The following is a 16,805-nucleotide window of genomic DNA, read 5'->3' as shown; positions in this document are numbered from 1 at the left end:
ATTGCAGCTCAGTTCCATTGAAGTGGATGGAGATGAGCAGTAATACCACACACAACCTGGAGCCAGGGGTGGCACATGTTCTTCTAATACTGGATAACCCCCTTTAAAGGAGTTATCCAGGGTTAAAAAGCAAAAAACCAAAAAAACACAGCTACTTTCAAAAACAGCACCACCCCCATCCTTAACCCTTTCCCGCACGAGGACGTAACTGTACGTCCTCACGCGGGTGCGGGCGTTCAGAGCAGAGCCGCGCGGCGACCCCGTTCTGAACCGCGGCGGTCCCGGGGGCCGCTTGTAGCCCGGGACCGTCGGTATTAGCAGGCACGGTCCGATCGCCGTGCCCGCTAATACAGTAATCAGATGCAGCTGTCAAACATGACAGCTGCATCCGATTACCGGCTGCAGCACTTCCCTGGTGTCTAGTGGCGGGGATCGCTCCTCCGGGATATTGTCCCGGAGGAGCGATCCCCCTGTCTGATGCCGGCCGGGGACTCGTCCAAGATGGCGCCGTCCCCGGCTCGGCACTCGTTTGTATTTGGCTGCAGCAGCCGAAAGCAAACGAGTGCCGATCTCATTGATCTTTGATGTATATCTATACAGCAAAGATCTCAATAAGAGAACAAAGTATATATACTAGAAGTCCCCTAGGGGGGCTTCTAGTATATGTGTAAAAAAAAAAAAGTATTGTTATAAGTAAAAAGCCCCCTCCCCTAATAAAAGTCTGAATCACCCCCCTTTTCCCAGGTTATAAATAAAAGTAAACAAATAAATAAATAAACAAACATGTTTGCTATCGCCGCGTGCGTAATCGCCCGAACTAATAATTAATCACATTCCTGACCTAGCACGGTAAACGGCGCCAGCGCAAAAAAATCCCAAAGTGCAAAATTGCGCATTTTTGGTCACATCAAATCCAGAAAAAATGTAATAAAAAGCGATCAAAAAGTCGTATGTGCGCAATCAAGGTATCGATAGAAAGTAAACATCATGACGCAAAAACTGACCTCATACAGCCCCATAGACCAAAGGATAAAAGCGCTATAAGCCTGGGAATAGAGCGATTTTAAGGAACGTATATTTGTTAACAATGGTTTGAATTTTTTACAGGCCATCAGATACAATATAAGTTATACATGTTACATATCGTTTCAATCGTAACGACTTGAGGAACATGCATAACAAGTCAGTTTTACCCCAGGGCGAATGGCGTAAAAACACATTCCCCCCAAATAAAAGAAATGCGTTTTTTTTTTTTTTTAATTTCACCACACTTTGAATTTTTTTCTGGTTTGGTAGTATACTTTATGCAAAAATTCAGCCTGTCATTGCAAAGTACAATTAGTGACGCAAAAAATAAGGGCTCATGTGGGTTTCTAGGTGGAAAAATGCAAGGGCTATGGCCTTTTAAGCACAAGGAGGAAAAAACGAAAACTAAAAACAAAAATTAGCCTGGTCCCGAAGGGGTTAAAGGGGTATTCCAACCAAGAGATTAAAAAATTAAATGGTGCCAACCCTAGTTGGCCTTACTCATCAAGGCCCCCTGAGTATTTTGAGCCATTTCCTGTCTTTCTAGCTGCTGCTGTTCCCGAGCTAGAAGTTTTTCTAAAAGCGGGATGGCAAGATGGCGCCATCCATGAAACTACATTTCCCAGCATGCATTGAACCTCAGAGACACCTGCCAAGTATCTGCCTATTGCTGGCTCAATCTGCTTTTGTTTTACACAGTCCTATCCTGTAACTCATCTTATTCCCACTGTGCTGAATTCTCTCCCCTTGTGGCAAATCCAGCTCCTCTGCTGTGATCTATGGCTGCTGTTTCACATACATCTAGCTTTCTCTGTCACTCTTCTATCTCACACAACACTGACTGGATTCCCTTCCTAATTACTGTTAACTGTTACTGTTATTATCCACGAGAATTCCTCAGTATGAACCCACCCTTACGGGGTAAGGCTGGGTTCACACTACGTATATTTCAGTCAGTATTGTGGTCCTCATATTGCAACCAAAACCAGGAGTGGATTAAAAACACAGAAAGGATCTGTTCACACAATGGTGAAATTGAGTGGATGGCCGCCATATAACAGTAAATAACTGCCATTATTTCAATATAACAGCCGTTGTTTTAAAATAACAGCAAATATTTGCCATTAAATGGCGGCCATCCACTCAATTTCAACATTGTGTGAACAGATCCTTTCTGTGTTTTCAATCCACTCCTGGTTTTGGTTGCAATATGAGGACCACAATACTGACTGAAATATACGTAGTGTGAACCCAGCCTAAAAGTGGAGTATTCCTTTAAGTTGTGTGTAGTATTGCAATTCAGCGCCATTAACTAGCGGCAAAACCTCACCCAAACTTTTTCTCCTCGTGTTTAAAAGGCCATAGTGCTTGCATTTTTTAAGCTACAGGCCCACACGAGCCCTTATTTTTTGCGCCACTAATTGTACTTTGCAAAAGACTCAATTTTTGCATAAAATATCCTGCGAAAACAAACAAAAAAAAAGTTATATGCGCTGTAAAATTGAAAATAAAACGCTTTTTTTTTTGTGGTGGGGGGGGGGGGGGGGGGGGGAGGGGAAGTGTTACGCTATTCGCCCTATAGTAAAACTGAGTTATCTTTGTTCGTCAAGTTGGTACAAATAAAATGACAGTCAACTTGCATAACTTTTATTTTACATAACAGCTTTTAAAAAATTAAAACCTTTACCGTGTAACGTGCGTGATCAGGAATGTGATTGATTAATTAGTAGTTCGGGCGATTATGCGCGGGGCGATACTAAATTTTTGTTTATTTATATTTGTAAATGTTTATTTATTTGTTTATTTATATTTATAAAATGGGATAGGGGGGGTGATTTGGTCTTTTATTAGGGGGGGGATTTTTTATTAATAAAAAAACATTTTTACTTTTATTTTTACTTTAACTGGAAGTCCCCCTGAGGGACTTGTATATACACAGCACTGATCTCTCATAGATCGGTGATACAGTGCACTGGCCTGCAGCAGTGTATTGTCAATGTATTGCGAAGCCGGGATCAGCGTCATTGCGAGTCCCGGCCCGGCCAGAAGCACGGATCACGGATGCGATTGCGGGGGGGAGATCCGACCCACTAGACACCAGGGACGTGCGAGCAAAGCGTCTAAATGCAGCTGTCAGGTTTGACAGCTGCATTTAGAGGCTTAATTAGCCGGCGCGGCAACGGTACCCGCGTCAGCTAATAGAGGCGCTCCCCGGCTGCACATATCAGCCGGGAGTGACGCCGTTCAGAGCGGGGTCCCGGTGGGACCCCTCTCTGAACTCCCCCTGCGGCACCATGACGTACCAGCTACATCATGGGTCGCTAAGGCGTTAAAATTGCTCTATTACCATCATTATAACGCTTCTATTTTTTTGGTACATTACTTGAATATATGTGACTTTTTGATCACTTTTTATAACAATTTTTCTGTGTTTGATGCAACCAAAAGTGCACAATTTTGCACTTTGGATTTTTTTGGGCGCTTACACCTGTTTAACCCCTAGACGACCCTGGACGTAGGGTTACGTCATGGAAGTCTGTCCCCAGACGACCCATGACATAACAGTGCGTCCTGGGTGTTTCTGCAGTGAGCAGCCGGGACCTCACCGGTAATGACACGCTGCAGCGATCGCGCTGCCGCGTGTCATTAACCCCTTGCGCGACCGCAGCGTTTAAGTGTAAGTGACAGGGGGAGTCCCCTGTCACTTACTGATCGGGACCCCCCGATCGGTAAAACGGACTGCCGGAGGTCTCTCACCTGCCTCCGTGCGGTCCGATCGGCGATCTGCTACACTGAGCCTGAACAGGCAGGCTCAATGAGCAGATCGCCGATAACACTGATCAATGCTATGCCTATGGCATAGCAATCATCAGTGTAGAAATCCAAGTAGTGAATGTAAAAGTCACCTAAAGGAACTTCAAATGTGTAAAAAAAAAAAAAAGTTCAAAACACTATTACACTACCCCAAAACCCCTTCCCCAATAAAAGTTGAAATCACCCCCCTATCCTATTATATAAATAAAACATATAAAAATAAATAAATAGATAAACATATAATATACCGTAGCGTGCGTAATTGTCCGATCTATCAAAATATAACAAGCGTCATTGTGATCGGTGAACGGCGTACACGAAAAGAGGGAAAAAAGTGGGCAGATTACCGATTTTATGTTACATTATATATTTTAAAGAAATCAATAAAAAGTGATCAAAACGTCCGATCTTCACAAATATGGTATTAATAAAAACTAGAGATCATGGCGGAAAAAATGACACCCCATACAGCCCCGTAGGTGAAAAAATAAAACCGTTATAAGCCTCACAATAGGCCCATTATATTAATATTTAATTGCCAAAAAAAAAGGATTTCATAAAAAAAATATATATATAACATTAGAGAATCTGTGTAACCTGCATATAGTTGTGTTCGGACTACCTGTGACTGACCTATAGAATAATAATATCATGTCGCTGTTACCATATAGTGTATTACGTAGACACAGGAACCCCCCAAACGTTACCATATTGCATTCTTTCTTACGATTTCACCTATTTATATCTTCATAAATAATATATTTGGAATTCCATCATACATGTTATGGTAAAATGAAAGACGCCATTACAAAGTACAACTATTCCTGTGAAAAACAAGCACTTAGATGGCTTGTAGATAGAAAACAGAGTGCTGGAGCTCTTAGAAGGGGAGGAGGGAAAAACGAAAACACTAAGATCAAAATTTGCGCGGTCCACTGGGTCATTTTGGGCCTGGTCCTCAAAGGGTTAACATGCATGATCAGGAATTTTTTAATTTAATAGATCGGGCGATTACGCACGCGGCGATACAAAACATGTTTATTTCTTTATAAAATGGGAAAGGGGGGGTTGATCCAAACTTTTATTAGAGGAGGGGATTCTTTATTAATATAAAGGACTTTTTTTTTTTTACTTACACATAAGTTAGAAGTCCCCCTGGGTGAATTCTAATATAGGGATCAGTGTATTATACATTATACAGAACTGATCGATCAGATCAGTGCTCTATTGGTCTGGTCTGCTGCAGAACAGATCAATAGAATACTAGGCCGGGATCAGCGGCACTGAGTCCTAGGACGGTAAGAGAAAGGGATCCCCCCTCCACAATCGCATCGCACCTCTTAGTAAATCTGGTTGGGAAAAGGGGGTGGGGCTAGGGGAAACATACACTGAGAAAAAAACTATAACAAGGAGATGTTTTGGGCCGGCTCTTGGTTTTGGCTGACAAATATTGATAGAAAATGCTGACCGAACCACTTCCATGTAAAAGTGGCAATAGTGTATATAGCTTTCAAATAAATGTGTGATATATTGACACTGCACCATTTTGCAGAAAATGTCTGTTCCTGTAAAGATAATCACAGATGTTGGAGATCAATTAGGGCTTCACTTGTTATGTGAAAATATCATTGACTTGTTGCTGCGTGGGATAAGTGCACAATCATGTCATTCTGGTATTTTCAGCTGTCTGGAAGCTTCCTGGCCCTGCCGACTGGAACATGTATTAGGTTGCAGCAGGTGTTTGAAGCTTCAGTCTCAGTGATGGGTACACTTTACTAAAACACAGGAAAACAACCTACATTTGCACATACAGTGGTACCTTGGTTTAAGAGTAACTGGAATTAAAAGTGTTTTGCAAGAAGAGCTCACAGTTTTTTAAAATTGTAACTTGGTTTAAGAGCTCCCTGTACTGGGGGAGGGGCATTGTCTGCACAGGGTAATCTACAGCACTGTACTCTGACCCAGGAAGTCTCCCTCACCTTCCAAATCATAGCAGATCCACTTCAGACTGGGGCTTGCATCAGGGGACAGGACTGTGGAGGTAATCTCACCATAGCTGTAACCCCTCTCTGCCTGGACAGAGAGCGCTGCATTTATGTGCCCACATCTGCCCTGCCCATTCCTTCATACTCCCTGCAATCTCTTTCAGCCCTTGTGTTTCCCATCCTCTCCATTCCTGCTATAATGTGCCTGCATTCACACTCAGCAGTGTGTACTGCTGCTATATTGTGCCTGCACACACACTCAGCCATTAAAACTGCTGTATATAAAGTTTCTGTCTCTGTCCTGCTGCACAGCTGTGATTCTCACTTCCTGATTGGTCCATGCTGAACACACACCCCTTCCCCTTTGCTAGCATGTGACCACACAGACGTCTGACAGCAGCCCTGCTTCTATATTCTAGCCTGTAGTACTACACTACTGCATTATGGGGATCTGCAGTTCGATCCTGTATCTACAAACTGCTGCTGTTTTTCAGGTTTATGCAGTTACTATACATTATACATCACATGCTGATTGCTATACTGTACAGTAACTTATAATATGACATATTCAGCTGCTTCTCATTGTTTGTTTCATCTGTTCTACATGTTATTCAGAATATAAAAAAAAAATCATTATTTTTGAGTGTGGAACCAATTGTCTGCATATCAGTGATTTCTTATGGGAAAATTTGTTTTGGTTAACAGTGATTTGGATTACAAGCACGGTCCCGGAACAAATTATGCTAGTAATCCAAGGCACCACTGTGTCTGATGATATGCTTAAAGGGGTATTCCAGCCCCAGAAAGAGAACAGAAAATTTAATTGGTGATATAAAAAAGGAAGGATACTCACCTTCCCCAATCACCCACAGCTGCTGTTCCGGAGGCCCCCGTTACCCATCGCTCACTGCTGCTTCCTATCATCTGTCAACTTCATAGAAACTGCCTGCTCAGCCAATAAGTGACCAAGGCAGGCTCCATAGTTTACTAATAAAAGAAGGCACAGAAGGCACAAGGGCAATACACAAAACTACCTGAAAAGGAGAATGATCAAGGTATTTTTTGTATATATCTTTATACTGGTGGTTTATATTCTTGCAATTTGGACTGAGTTACAGAATAAAGAGCAAGTTACAAAGTGCTGCTCTAAGAAGTAAAAAGCTGTGCAGACTAAGGGTACTATTGCATGGGACGATGTGGGCCCGATAATAACAGTAAACAGATCGGCGCTCGTTTACTGGGCCTATTACACTGCCCGATAATTGTTTAACAAGGGTTGCATGGACATAGTTACCGATGATCCCTCATACAGCCCCACAGGTGGAAAAATAATGCCATTTTAATCATATTTGTTTGTTTAAAAAAAAGTTTTATTGTTTAAAAGTAAAATATTAGAAAAGCTACGTAAGCATGGGCATCATTCTATTCGGACTTTCCTACTGAATAAAGATATCATGTCAGTTTTACTTTAAAGTGCATTGCATAAAGGCAGGCCCCCAACCCCACATATTGTCATATATTTATGGTACATTGAAAGGTGCCGCTACAAAGTACACTTGCTCTTGAAAAAAAACAAGCCCTTACATGACTCTGTAGATGGAAAAATAAAAGAATAAATAGAGCCGCGGGTCATGCGCCATACCAGCGGCTCTATTCATTAAACAAAAGCCAGGGCACGATATGCAGATCAGCAGGGGGTATGGAGGTCAGACCTCCCGCAATCTCCTACTTTACCCCTATCCTGTGGATAGGGGAGAAGTGAATTTTTCCTAGAATACCCCCTTAAGGGTAAATGCCATTGTCAGTTTTGACAGTAGAATCTAAATAGGTAAACTGCGATTGCACTGTGCTGGCTGTGAGTGGCAGATTGGTTGTGTACGAAACATGCTCTAATCCAAAGCCCACTTCATACACCCTTAACCCCATGGACAAAATATCAAGAGTCATGAGTTTTTGAATAATAAACAAATATGTTGTCATTCAGCTCTACTCCCCTTCATTGTCTGATTGGCAGTGTGCAAACACCCAACACAACGCAAAGCTTTCAGCACCATTAGTGGTGTATGGGTGCCGATGCAGCGGCTCCCCTAACAACTGATTGCCGATGTTGGAAGATGTCGAAACTCTGCTGATCAGATATTGATGGCCTATCTTCTGGCTAGGCCATCATTGTTATAAACCCAGACAACCCCTAGTTTCCAAATTAAACTGTGAAGCAGCAAGACAAAAGTAAAAGCCCTTTGACAAAATATGAATAAACTTTATATCACATATAAAGTTTATTCTTTAAGTCGCATCAGGCCTTGAGGCACTAGCTTTCTAATATCTGCAGTACATAGATTTATAGCATAATTTGCATAAAATGGCTCCCTACAGGTGGCAGCTCTGAATGGAGCAGATACTAGGAGTGGAGGAGGTGCAGGCTTTTCCTCTTTTAGGGAACGTTCACACTGACCGGATTCGCAGCGTATTTTCTGCTGCGGAACCGCAGCAGATTTCATTTAAACTGATCACAGCATCAAATCTGCACCATCAAATCTGCTACGGATCCGCTGCAGATCTGCTGTGGATCCTGTAGGTGTGAACGCACCCTCAAGCCTAAAGACCCTTTTACACATGACGATTCCTAGGCCTGTGTAAAAGTGAGAGCAATCAGTTGATGAATGGAAAAATGCCTGCATGCATCTTTTGTATGGCGTTAAAAATGTATCGCTATTGGCTGTGTAAACACGGCACGGCACTCCAATAGTCCAAAATAATTCCAACATGATTTATTTCATCACAGCAAAAAAATATGTACAGCACACAGTCGCACAACGTTTTGGTGACCTTATGTCACCATTTTTAAGTGTTGTACAAGTTTTTCTGCTGTGATGATATAATCCATGTTGGAATTATTTAGTGAAGTGCAGTGAAGTATTTACTACATATCTACATTGGTTGCGGTCTGCATCTGATCCGCTGGAACCCAGGAGGACACAAACAATGTAGGGATCGTTCGTGCAGCTCGGCCACCTGATTAACTGTGGTTTGTAAACAAGCGCTGATCCCACTGCTCGGTGCTTGTTTGGAACTGCAGACGGCCTTAGATTAGCAAGAGTAAGAGGACCTTTACTTACCCCTCCTCTTCTTCACCTACACATACAAGGCTAGAGTCAGAGCACAGAGTGATAGTGGGCAGGCCACCAGAGTGTAGAGCCACACACTGTACAGCCTTTACCCTACTGCTCTTTTTCCTGATCCTCTTCTCTTCTTACAGCCAGGCTTCAGGCCATCCGTGGTGCTGCACTGATGGGTCTATTCGACCTACTGTATTGTGGGCCCCCATGACTTAAGGGTCCAGTCATAAGTGAACTGCTGCGACTTCTAGTTTTTCATCTTAGTAGAACCATGCAGATACATGAAAAGGAATTGCACCAAAGAGGTTCAATGGTGAGCCCCAAGATGATAGGTCACAGGACTGAGAGCAGGGGGTACCAAGGTCCTCATAATATTTATTAGCTATACATGTTGTACTAACTTGTGTATTCAGAGATTAAGTAGTGCAGTGATATTGGGACCTTTTACCAGTCACTTTCTTCAAGTGTATCTGTTATTTGGAAAAGCTTTTGACATGCAAACCCTTAGTGAAATATTCTCAGGTAGAGATTTAGAAACATGTAGTCAATGTTGTCAGACACTTTCTACTTCAAAGGATTCTCCAAAGCAAAAATATTTAGGTCTTTTACATATTCTGTGTAGTGGTTACTTGAGTTCTAACATCAATATGCTAAATGATCAAACTATAAGTACATGTATTACCCATGATTTGTAGAATCAGGGAATTTCTTGTTGCATTACGTTCAGTGATAAAATATAAGATGTTCCGGGGGTGATATTATACAATTAGGATGCTCATAGTAATGTGGCCAGTGGTGGAAACCAAGACAGACATAAAATATAATTTCTACAGCTTGTTTGACGAAAAAACGGAACAATGTCAAAGTAAATCTGTCTGCCTAGCTTTCAGCTGTGTGTCAATCAAGCAGGGCGAGGGATGGGAGGGGGAGTGAGGAGACATTCCAGCTTTCAGCAGATTATGAGCTTGGGAACGCCTCTCTGACACGTTACACATAAGAATAAAAGTTTAAATGTTTCTATGTTATGGAAGCACAGACATATGTGGAATAATCAATGCAGCACTGTTGCCATTAAGTACTTATATAGAGTGAAAAATATTCATGCTGTTGATATGTAAGGGAACATATCATGACATTTATATAATATATTCATATGTTTATTTCAAGCACCCTATTCTCTAATTGACTTTCTAAAGAGGCTGCTAGAGGAGTTCTTTTATCTGGATGACCTCTCATGTAAGTGAGAGGTCCTCGTGGGACTTTGTCTTTTTCTATTGTAATAATTACATAAATATGGAGCAGCTAAATCCCTCTAGAATGAACCAGGGCATTTCATCTACAATTTCATGCTTGACGCATTTACTATTATCTCTCCCCTTCAAAGACTGACAGCAGTACTGACGAAAGCCTCTACAAGAGTGGACACAGTATAAAGACATGCACTAAAGAATCACACTGTCAAAATGTCTGGAACCTAGAGTGATAAATGAATTAATGGAATATATTTAAGAAATTTTTAGAATTTATTTTGAAAATTATTCCTATTTTCCACATAAGGAATTACTCATGCATTACATTTTATTTCATTTAAGGGAACCTGTCACCCCCGCCCCCCAGTGCCGGGGTGAAGGCCGCCCAAGCCCCCGATACTTACCCCATCTCGCTAAGTCCCGCTCCTGGAGACGGTCCCGGGACGGAGATATCCTTGTCGGAAGCCCGGCGTGCGAAGCCCTGGTGCCAGAAGCTTGGCCTCCTGGTGTTCTCATTGTTTCATCTATGTAATGCACTTCAAGCTATGTTTACTCTAGCTTTAAGCTGATCAAGCATTTTTTGCTGTAAAATAGCTACTGTTGCCACAATCGCTGCAAAAACGCTTGGAAAATGCCATGTGTAAACAAAGCCAAAACAGCTGTTCATTTGTCTGACATTTTGCAATGGCGGCTCCATTGTTGGTACAAACCGGGCCAAACTGCCCTAAAATATACAAGAATAATGATGGCGTAAACCAGACAAACGCAAAAAAATGGATTTTTATGTATCTCCACCAGGCTTCTCGAGAGGCCTTAGTTGATGTTCAATATATATATTTGTATGTCCTGAAATAGAACAAATGCAGAGAGGCAGCTTCTGAATGACTGGAGTGAAGGAATACAGTTCAATAGCTAATAAACACTGTGTGACAGGCCTTGTCAGGATCTATAACTTGAGATGCATTGTATATCATTATCAAACTGCCTGAAAGCAACTAGATAATGTATTTGATGGACAAAGAGCACATAATACCCAAGTTTATTTATGAGGATAACATGACTGACTGTTTTAGTAGCTAAAATATTAAAACCATTGAGAGCGGTAATGACACTGCAGTAACCCTTACTTAGCACCAGCCATCTGATCATCTAGGTGGCCACACGGAGAAACATGTCGGTGGGACAGAATCCACTATAAAATTACTGGCTGCTGCAGGAGTCTACCATCTATAGATCTTATAAGACCTTTGATGGTGATCTGCTTGATCTCCCCACAACCGGACCTGTAATCTACAGTAGGCACAAAATAAGAAGTAAATGTATGTACAGTAATATAAGAGTTATATATAGAGCAGTGTAAAAACAACAGTACACGCATGGAATACAGAAGGCTCCTGCACAAATGATAAATGGAGGTAAACAGGCCGAGTACGCGTGATGAAAGTGTAATGAGTGTTATTCCTGCCTGGAAAACCTTTAATTACATCAGCCAGACACACCAGAGCTAGCAGCACCGCATGACAATCCAGAGAAACAACTACCCAGTGCTGTCTGAAGCTTTCTATACAGGACATGAGTATTTCTGTGTCATCTGTCATCGCAGCATAAATATTTAGACACTAGAAACTGCGGAATTATTATTATTATTTTTTTTAAGTATAGTACCATGTTTCACTGAAAATAGGACCTATCCCAAATATAGGACCTAGCTTTATTTTGATGTTTGGAGAAGGCTATAAATATAAGCTATACTCCAAGAAGAAGCCATCGTACAAGTCAGCTGACCAGATCCCTTACACTGGGTGGCTGTGCATCAGCCAATCAGTGCCAAACGTGTTATTTTCTGCCCCCCACAAGCTGTGTAGATGCTGCTAGCCATTATGGTTTGCCTTGTGGATCCATTGCGCTTGTACTTTATCTAAGATTTGTGGATTTTAGGCACTGCAACTATTGAGTTTACATTTGTTATTATGTAAGTCTTATCTTTATACATGTGATTTGGTTACTAAGATATGTGTGGTATCAACATTGCTATCTGTTCTCCCACATACCAGATGGGGATGACTGGGGCACACTGTGCTATACCAGAGCCAGTAGTAACATGATTGTAGTTTAAGGGTCCTATTAGACGAAGCGACTTATAACAATTAGCGATTAAAGGAGAAGTTCGGTCCAAAGTATTTTTTAATATGTTATTACTTATGGAAAGTTAGGCAAATTTCTAATGTACATTAATAATGGAAAATGCACATATACTGCTATTTCCCTTAATGTAGTAGATTAGGGAGTCTTCAAATTCTCTCAAAAACCGCGACGTCACAAATCAGTTGTAATTTCTATGGGGTATCCAGCAGGGGGCGCACTATATATAGAAGTCAATGGTACTGTATTGTTTCTACGGATGTCTATGTAAAAAGTGATGTAATGTACAGTATGTTTTATTGATTGAATACATTTATGGAATACTTTGGGGAGCAAGTGTCCTTACTCCCCAAAGTATTCCATAAATGTTTTCAGTCAATACATTTGGAGGGCACCGAGCAGGGAGGGAGAGAGGTGCCTGTGCATCTAACTACTTCCCCCCTCCCTCTCTGCTCAGCACTGGACACATATACATTGTACTACTCCTACCATCACCTTCTCATAGTATGAGCAGATGATGGGGGAGTAGTACCAGGGCCATCCCAATCACCAAACATCCCCCCCACGCCACAAATACACTGTACTACACCTCCCATCATCTGGTCATAGCATGAGCAGTTCATGGGGGAGCAGTACCAGGGCTATCCCCATCACCTGCACATCCCTGCCGCCACCACCGCTGCCGCCGCTGATGCACTTCTGTTCACACACCCTGCCGGGGACTGACGGCAGAGCTCACCCCCACCCCAGCCTCCTGCCGACTCCTTCCCTGATGTCACCAGAGCTGCCGGGGCGAGTCGGCAGCAGACTGGGGCGGGGGTTAGCTCTGCCACCCAATTCCTGCGCACGGTACCAGTCTATTACCAAGCACCGGTTCGGCATGAAGCACTGGGGGGCTGGTCCGGTGCCGCCCGTGTGACGATCTTCCCTCCCTTCTGTGACACGGCTCCATTGATTTTAATGGAGCCGCGTCACAGAGGGAAGGGGGTTTCGTCACACTGGAGACCAGCGGGCCGGTCCCCAGTGCTTCATGCCGGACCGATGCTTGATAATAGACCGGCACCATGTGCAGGAATCGGACAGCAGTTTGCCTTTACTAATATACAGTACAGTTAATTTCTACTATATATGTCATCCTGCTCGTGGAGAGAGGATGGCTGGTGTAGTAGCTTACAGGACCCAGGTTTTCTCTGTGCAGACAGAAAACAGGTGCTGCAAACAGCCCCTTTGCTTTGCTGACAGTACCAGAGCGAGTAGCAGAGGGGAATTTACTTTCCCTATGCCTGTTCTCCCATATTAACCAAATCGTTCCTGCTTGTAAAAGGAGCCATCCATACATTATAGAGTAGCTGTAAATACAATTTTCCAATGCACAAGTGAGGATACACCACAAGTGAAGACATAATAACTGTACAAATGATATTGAAAGGTTAAGTAACGATCAGAGCTGAAAGTATTGCAGTACTACATCAATCCCCTGGATGGCGGTTCCTCTCTACATACATTTGTGGTATAGGAAGAAGATTTATTAAAACCAGAAAATTATCTATTTTAGGATTAACCAGAGGACAGACAAATAAAGATGTGAAGCTCTTCAATTATGTTAAAGCAGATCTGCTAGCTGAATATGCTGATCTAAGTAATGGTGTGTTTACACAAAGATTTATCTGACAGATTTTTTTGAAGCCAAAGACAGGAATGGATTTGAAAAGAGGAGAAATCTCAGTCTTTCCTTTATGACCTGTTCTCTGTTTATAGTCTGTTCCTGGCTTTGGTTTAAAAAATCTGTCTGATGAATCTCTCTGTGTAAACGCACCCTAACAGCTACAGGTCCATACTCCTAGACTGGACTCACAGCTGTGTTAGAGGATCAGCTGGGGGTGTTTGTTGCAGGATCTGTCAAAAAATAGTGTATAAATAATAATAAATACTGCACTATTTTTTCTGTTGAAATGCTGGACATACCAGAAAACCAATGGACCCCATAAAATTGGTGGTGTCCCTCACGAAAAAGGAATTCAGAAAACATAATGTACTGTTCCGGAGCAGATGTAGATTCTGCCATTCCGGCATAAATCGTGGTAAATCAGGCATGGTAACTCAGTAAATCATGGTGAATCAGGTGCTTCATGCCCGCGTGCCCATCAGGCAAGTGGGCCGTACCCGACAGTAAAGGCGCAGATTTTTGAGTAAAAATCTGTGCCCTTTCCGTGGCGTATGCCAGAGGCGCAATGTGCCCCTGTGTATCAAAACACTCTCCCAACAGCATGCCAAACTATGAAGCAGGTTCGTACGTGACATTTTTTATTGTGGGAAAGGCCAGACATTACCCTATGTTCCTTCCTACTATCTGAACTAGATTTTTATTATTTTTTTTTGGGGGGGGGGGGGGGCAAATTCACCATGACCTGTGATCAACAACAACAACCCAACAAAATATTGAGAGAGGCAACTACAGGTGACAATGCAACTCACCCACATTTGTCTTCCATTCTTGAGATCGGTGGGGGGTCCCAGTAGTTGAACACCCACTGATGTGCTAACTATCCTCTATAATGTCACAAAAATCCCCTTCCCTGCCAAATCCCAAGTCCAGAATCTCTAGTATACGGCCAACTTTACTGACAGCAAACATCTGGCAACTTTTTTTTTTTACTTTACTATTGTACATTAATCCAGGCAAAAAAGAATCACCAATGGGCATATAAAAAGGGTTCGGTGCACATGCTTATACATGGTAAGAGTTACTTTTAGTGTCTGAGAGAGTACAACGGGGAGCTTGGCTATAGTAAGGTAGGCAAAGGTATATGGGTATTACACAAGTATAAATACAAGGTTGAACAAGTGTCAGTGTACATTGTGTATCACACAAAACAGGGTAAACCGCCATTATACTAAAAGGGACAGGTATGATATGGAGGTAAATGCAGCTGTCTGTGCTAATGTCTCTGTATTGTGTATACTGTTACAATTCAGTCGCAATAGTGGTAGCTACCGGATAAAAGATGGGCACACATAGGACGGCACTGGCTGCCATCTACATGTGCCACCTATATCACCGTCATCATATATGAAGTGCGGCATGTGGGACACAAAGGTGCAAGAAGAGACATAATGGTGCAGAGAGCTCAAGGTAACAATTGGCACACAGCATAAGAGAAGCTACAAGAGCAGCATGCCCTGCCAGCACCAGGACACCTCCGCCCCAAGGCTGCAATGTACTAATAGAGTTCTTATTAAAGTAAATATTGATCAGAAGGAACTGGAAGAGTAAACAGCAGGGGCGGCTGCACTACCAGCCCAGGACGCTAGGGGGCTCCTGCACATGCACTACTAGAGAAATACAGGCACCAAGTAGAGTAATAGCAATGCTATGAGGTCATTAGAAAGCCAGATCAAGGCTGACTGTCCATGCCAGGGATGAGAGATGGTACCATGGGCAGAGACATGCAGAATGGCAGCAGCATCCAGCCGTCCGGCACCTACAGGGTGCTGCTGACGTCACCGCCTGCTAATCCTACCTGCTGTCACCTTCCAGGGTGCAAACCCCCCACAACAAGCTGCATGCACCGATGGGAGGCGGGGGCGGCACTCACCCGTGGAATCTGCAGCTGAGATCTCAGTGCGCTGGGACGCCTGCTGAGTCAGCATGCTGCAGGGCTCACTGTCCCGCTACCGGGCAGCAAACGCACACACGAGCTCCGGGAATAGGCACAAATGCACTGGGAATTGGATGGGCGCATAGCATCCATAGGGGCTGCAGAGTGGAGCGACCCTCACTGCCACAGCCTCCTCCTCAGGCATAGTCCCATGGTAGAAGCTAGAGCCGAGTGGTTTGAAGGAGGTCATGTGACCGGCCTACAAGGGGCGGGGCTTACTCCTCCAGCAGCTCAGACTAGGGAGAAGACACTGCTGCTCTGTGTGGTGGAGGGGACTGAGGACCACAGGAGTATCTGACTGATTCTCCAGGGATGTACAGCTGTGGGTTGTGTGTGTGTGTATATGTATATATGTGTATATACGTGTGTGGCATTGTGAAGGAAAGTATGTCATTGTCTGTGGATTATGTGTATATGCATATATGAATATAATATAGATAGATAGTATGTGTGTGTGTAAGTGTGTCATTTATCCCCCCCATTCCCACCTCCAGTCGCCTCCAGCCACAGGGGGTCTGTAATAAGGGACAGGTAGTCAGAGGCAGGTGCTGGGCTGTATTCATACTGTGCCGGTTACATGGCCCCTGCACCCCCACAGATGGTTTATCACCTCGTCTGTCCACATGCTGCAGGCAGGAGGGGAGGAGGTGAGTATACTCCACAGCACTGCACTGGTGAGACTGCCCCCAGCCCCGTCACTGGGGAGACTGCCCCCAGCCCCGTCACTGGGGAGACTGCCCCCAGCCCCGTCACTGGGGAGACTGCCCCCAGCCCCGTCACTGGGGAGACTGCCCCCGGCCCCATCACTGG

General features: G+C 43.4%; 1 protein-coding gene across 1 annotated transcript in view; it reads right to left on the bottom strand.

Moving 5' to 3' along the window:
• TMEM255A (transmembrane protein 255A) overlaps positions 1–16,163 on the bottom strand; it is a 48,901-nt gene extending 32,738 nt beyond the window's left edge. The window contains exon 1 of the mRNA XM_069985932.1: positions 15,933–16,163. Coding sequence (XP_069842033.1) covers positions 15,933–15,987 — 55 coding nt within the window. The 5' untranslated portion in view covers positions 15,988–16,163. The remainder of the gene's footprint in view (positions 1–15,932) is intronic.
• Positions 16,164–16,805: the final 642 nt, after the last annotated feature.

This window comes from Dendropsophus ebraccatus, chromosome 10 (assembly GCF_027789765.1).
Source record: "Dendropsophus ebraccatus isolate aDenEbr1 chromosome 10, aDenEbr1.pat, whole genome shotgun sequence".
NCBI lineage: Eukaryota > Metazoa > Chordata > Amphibia > Anura > Hylidae > Dendropsophus > Dendropsophus ebraccatus.
Note: the sequence above shows the minus strand (reverse complement) of the source record. Positions and strands in the feature narration are given on the sequence as shown.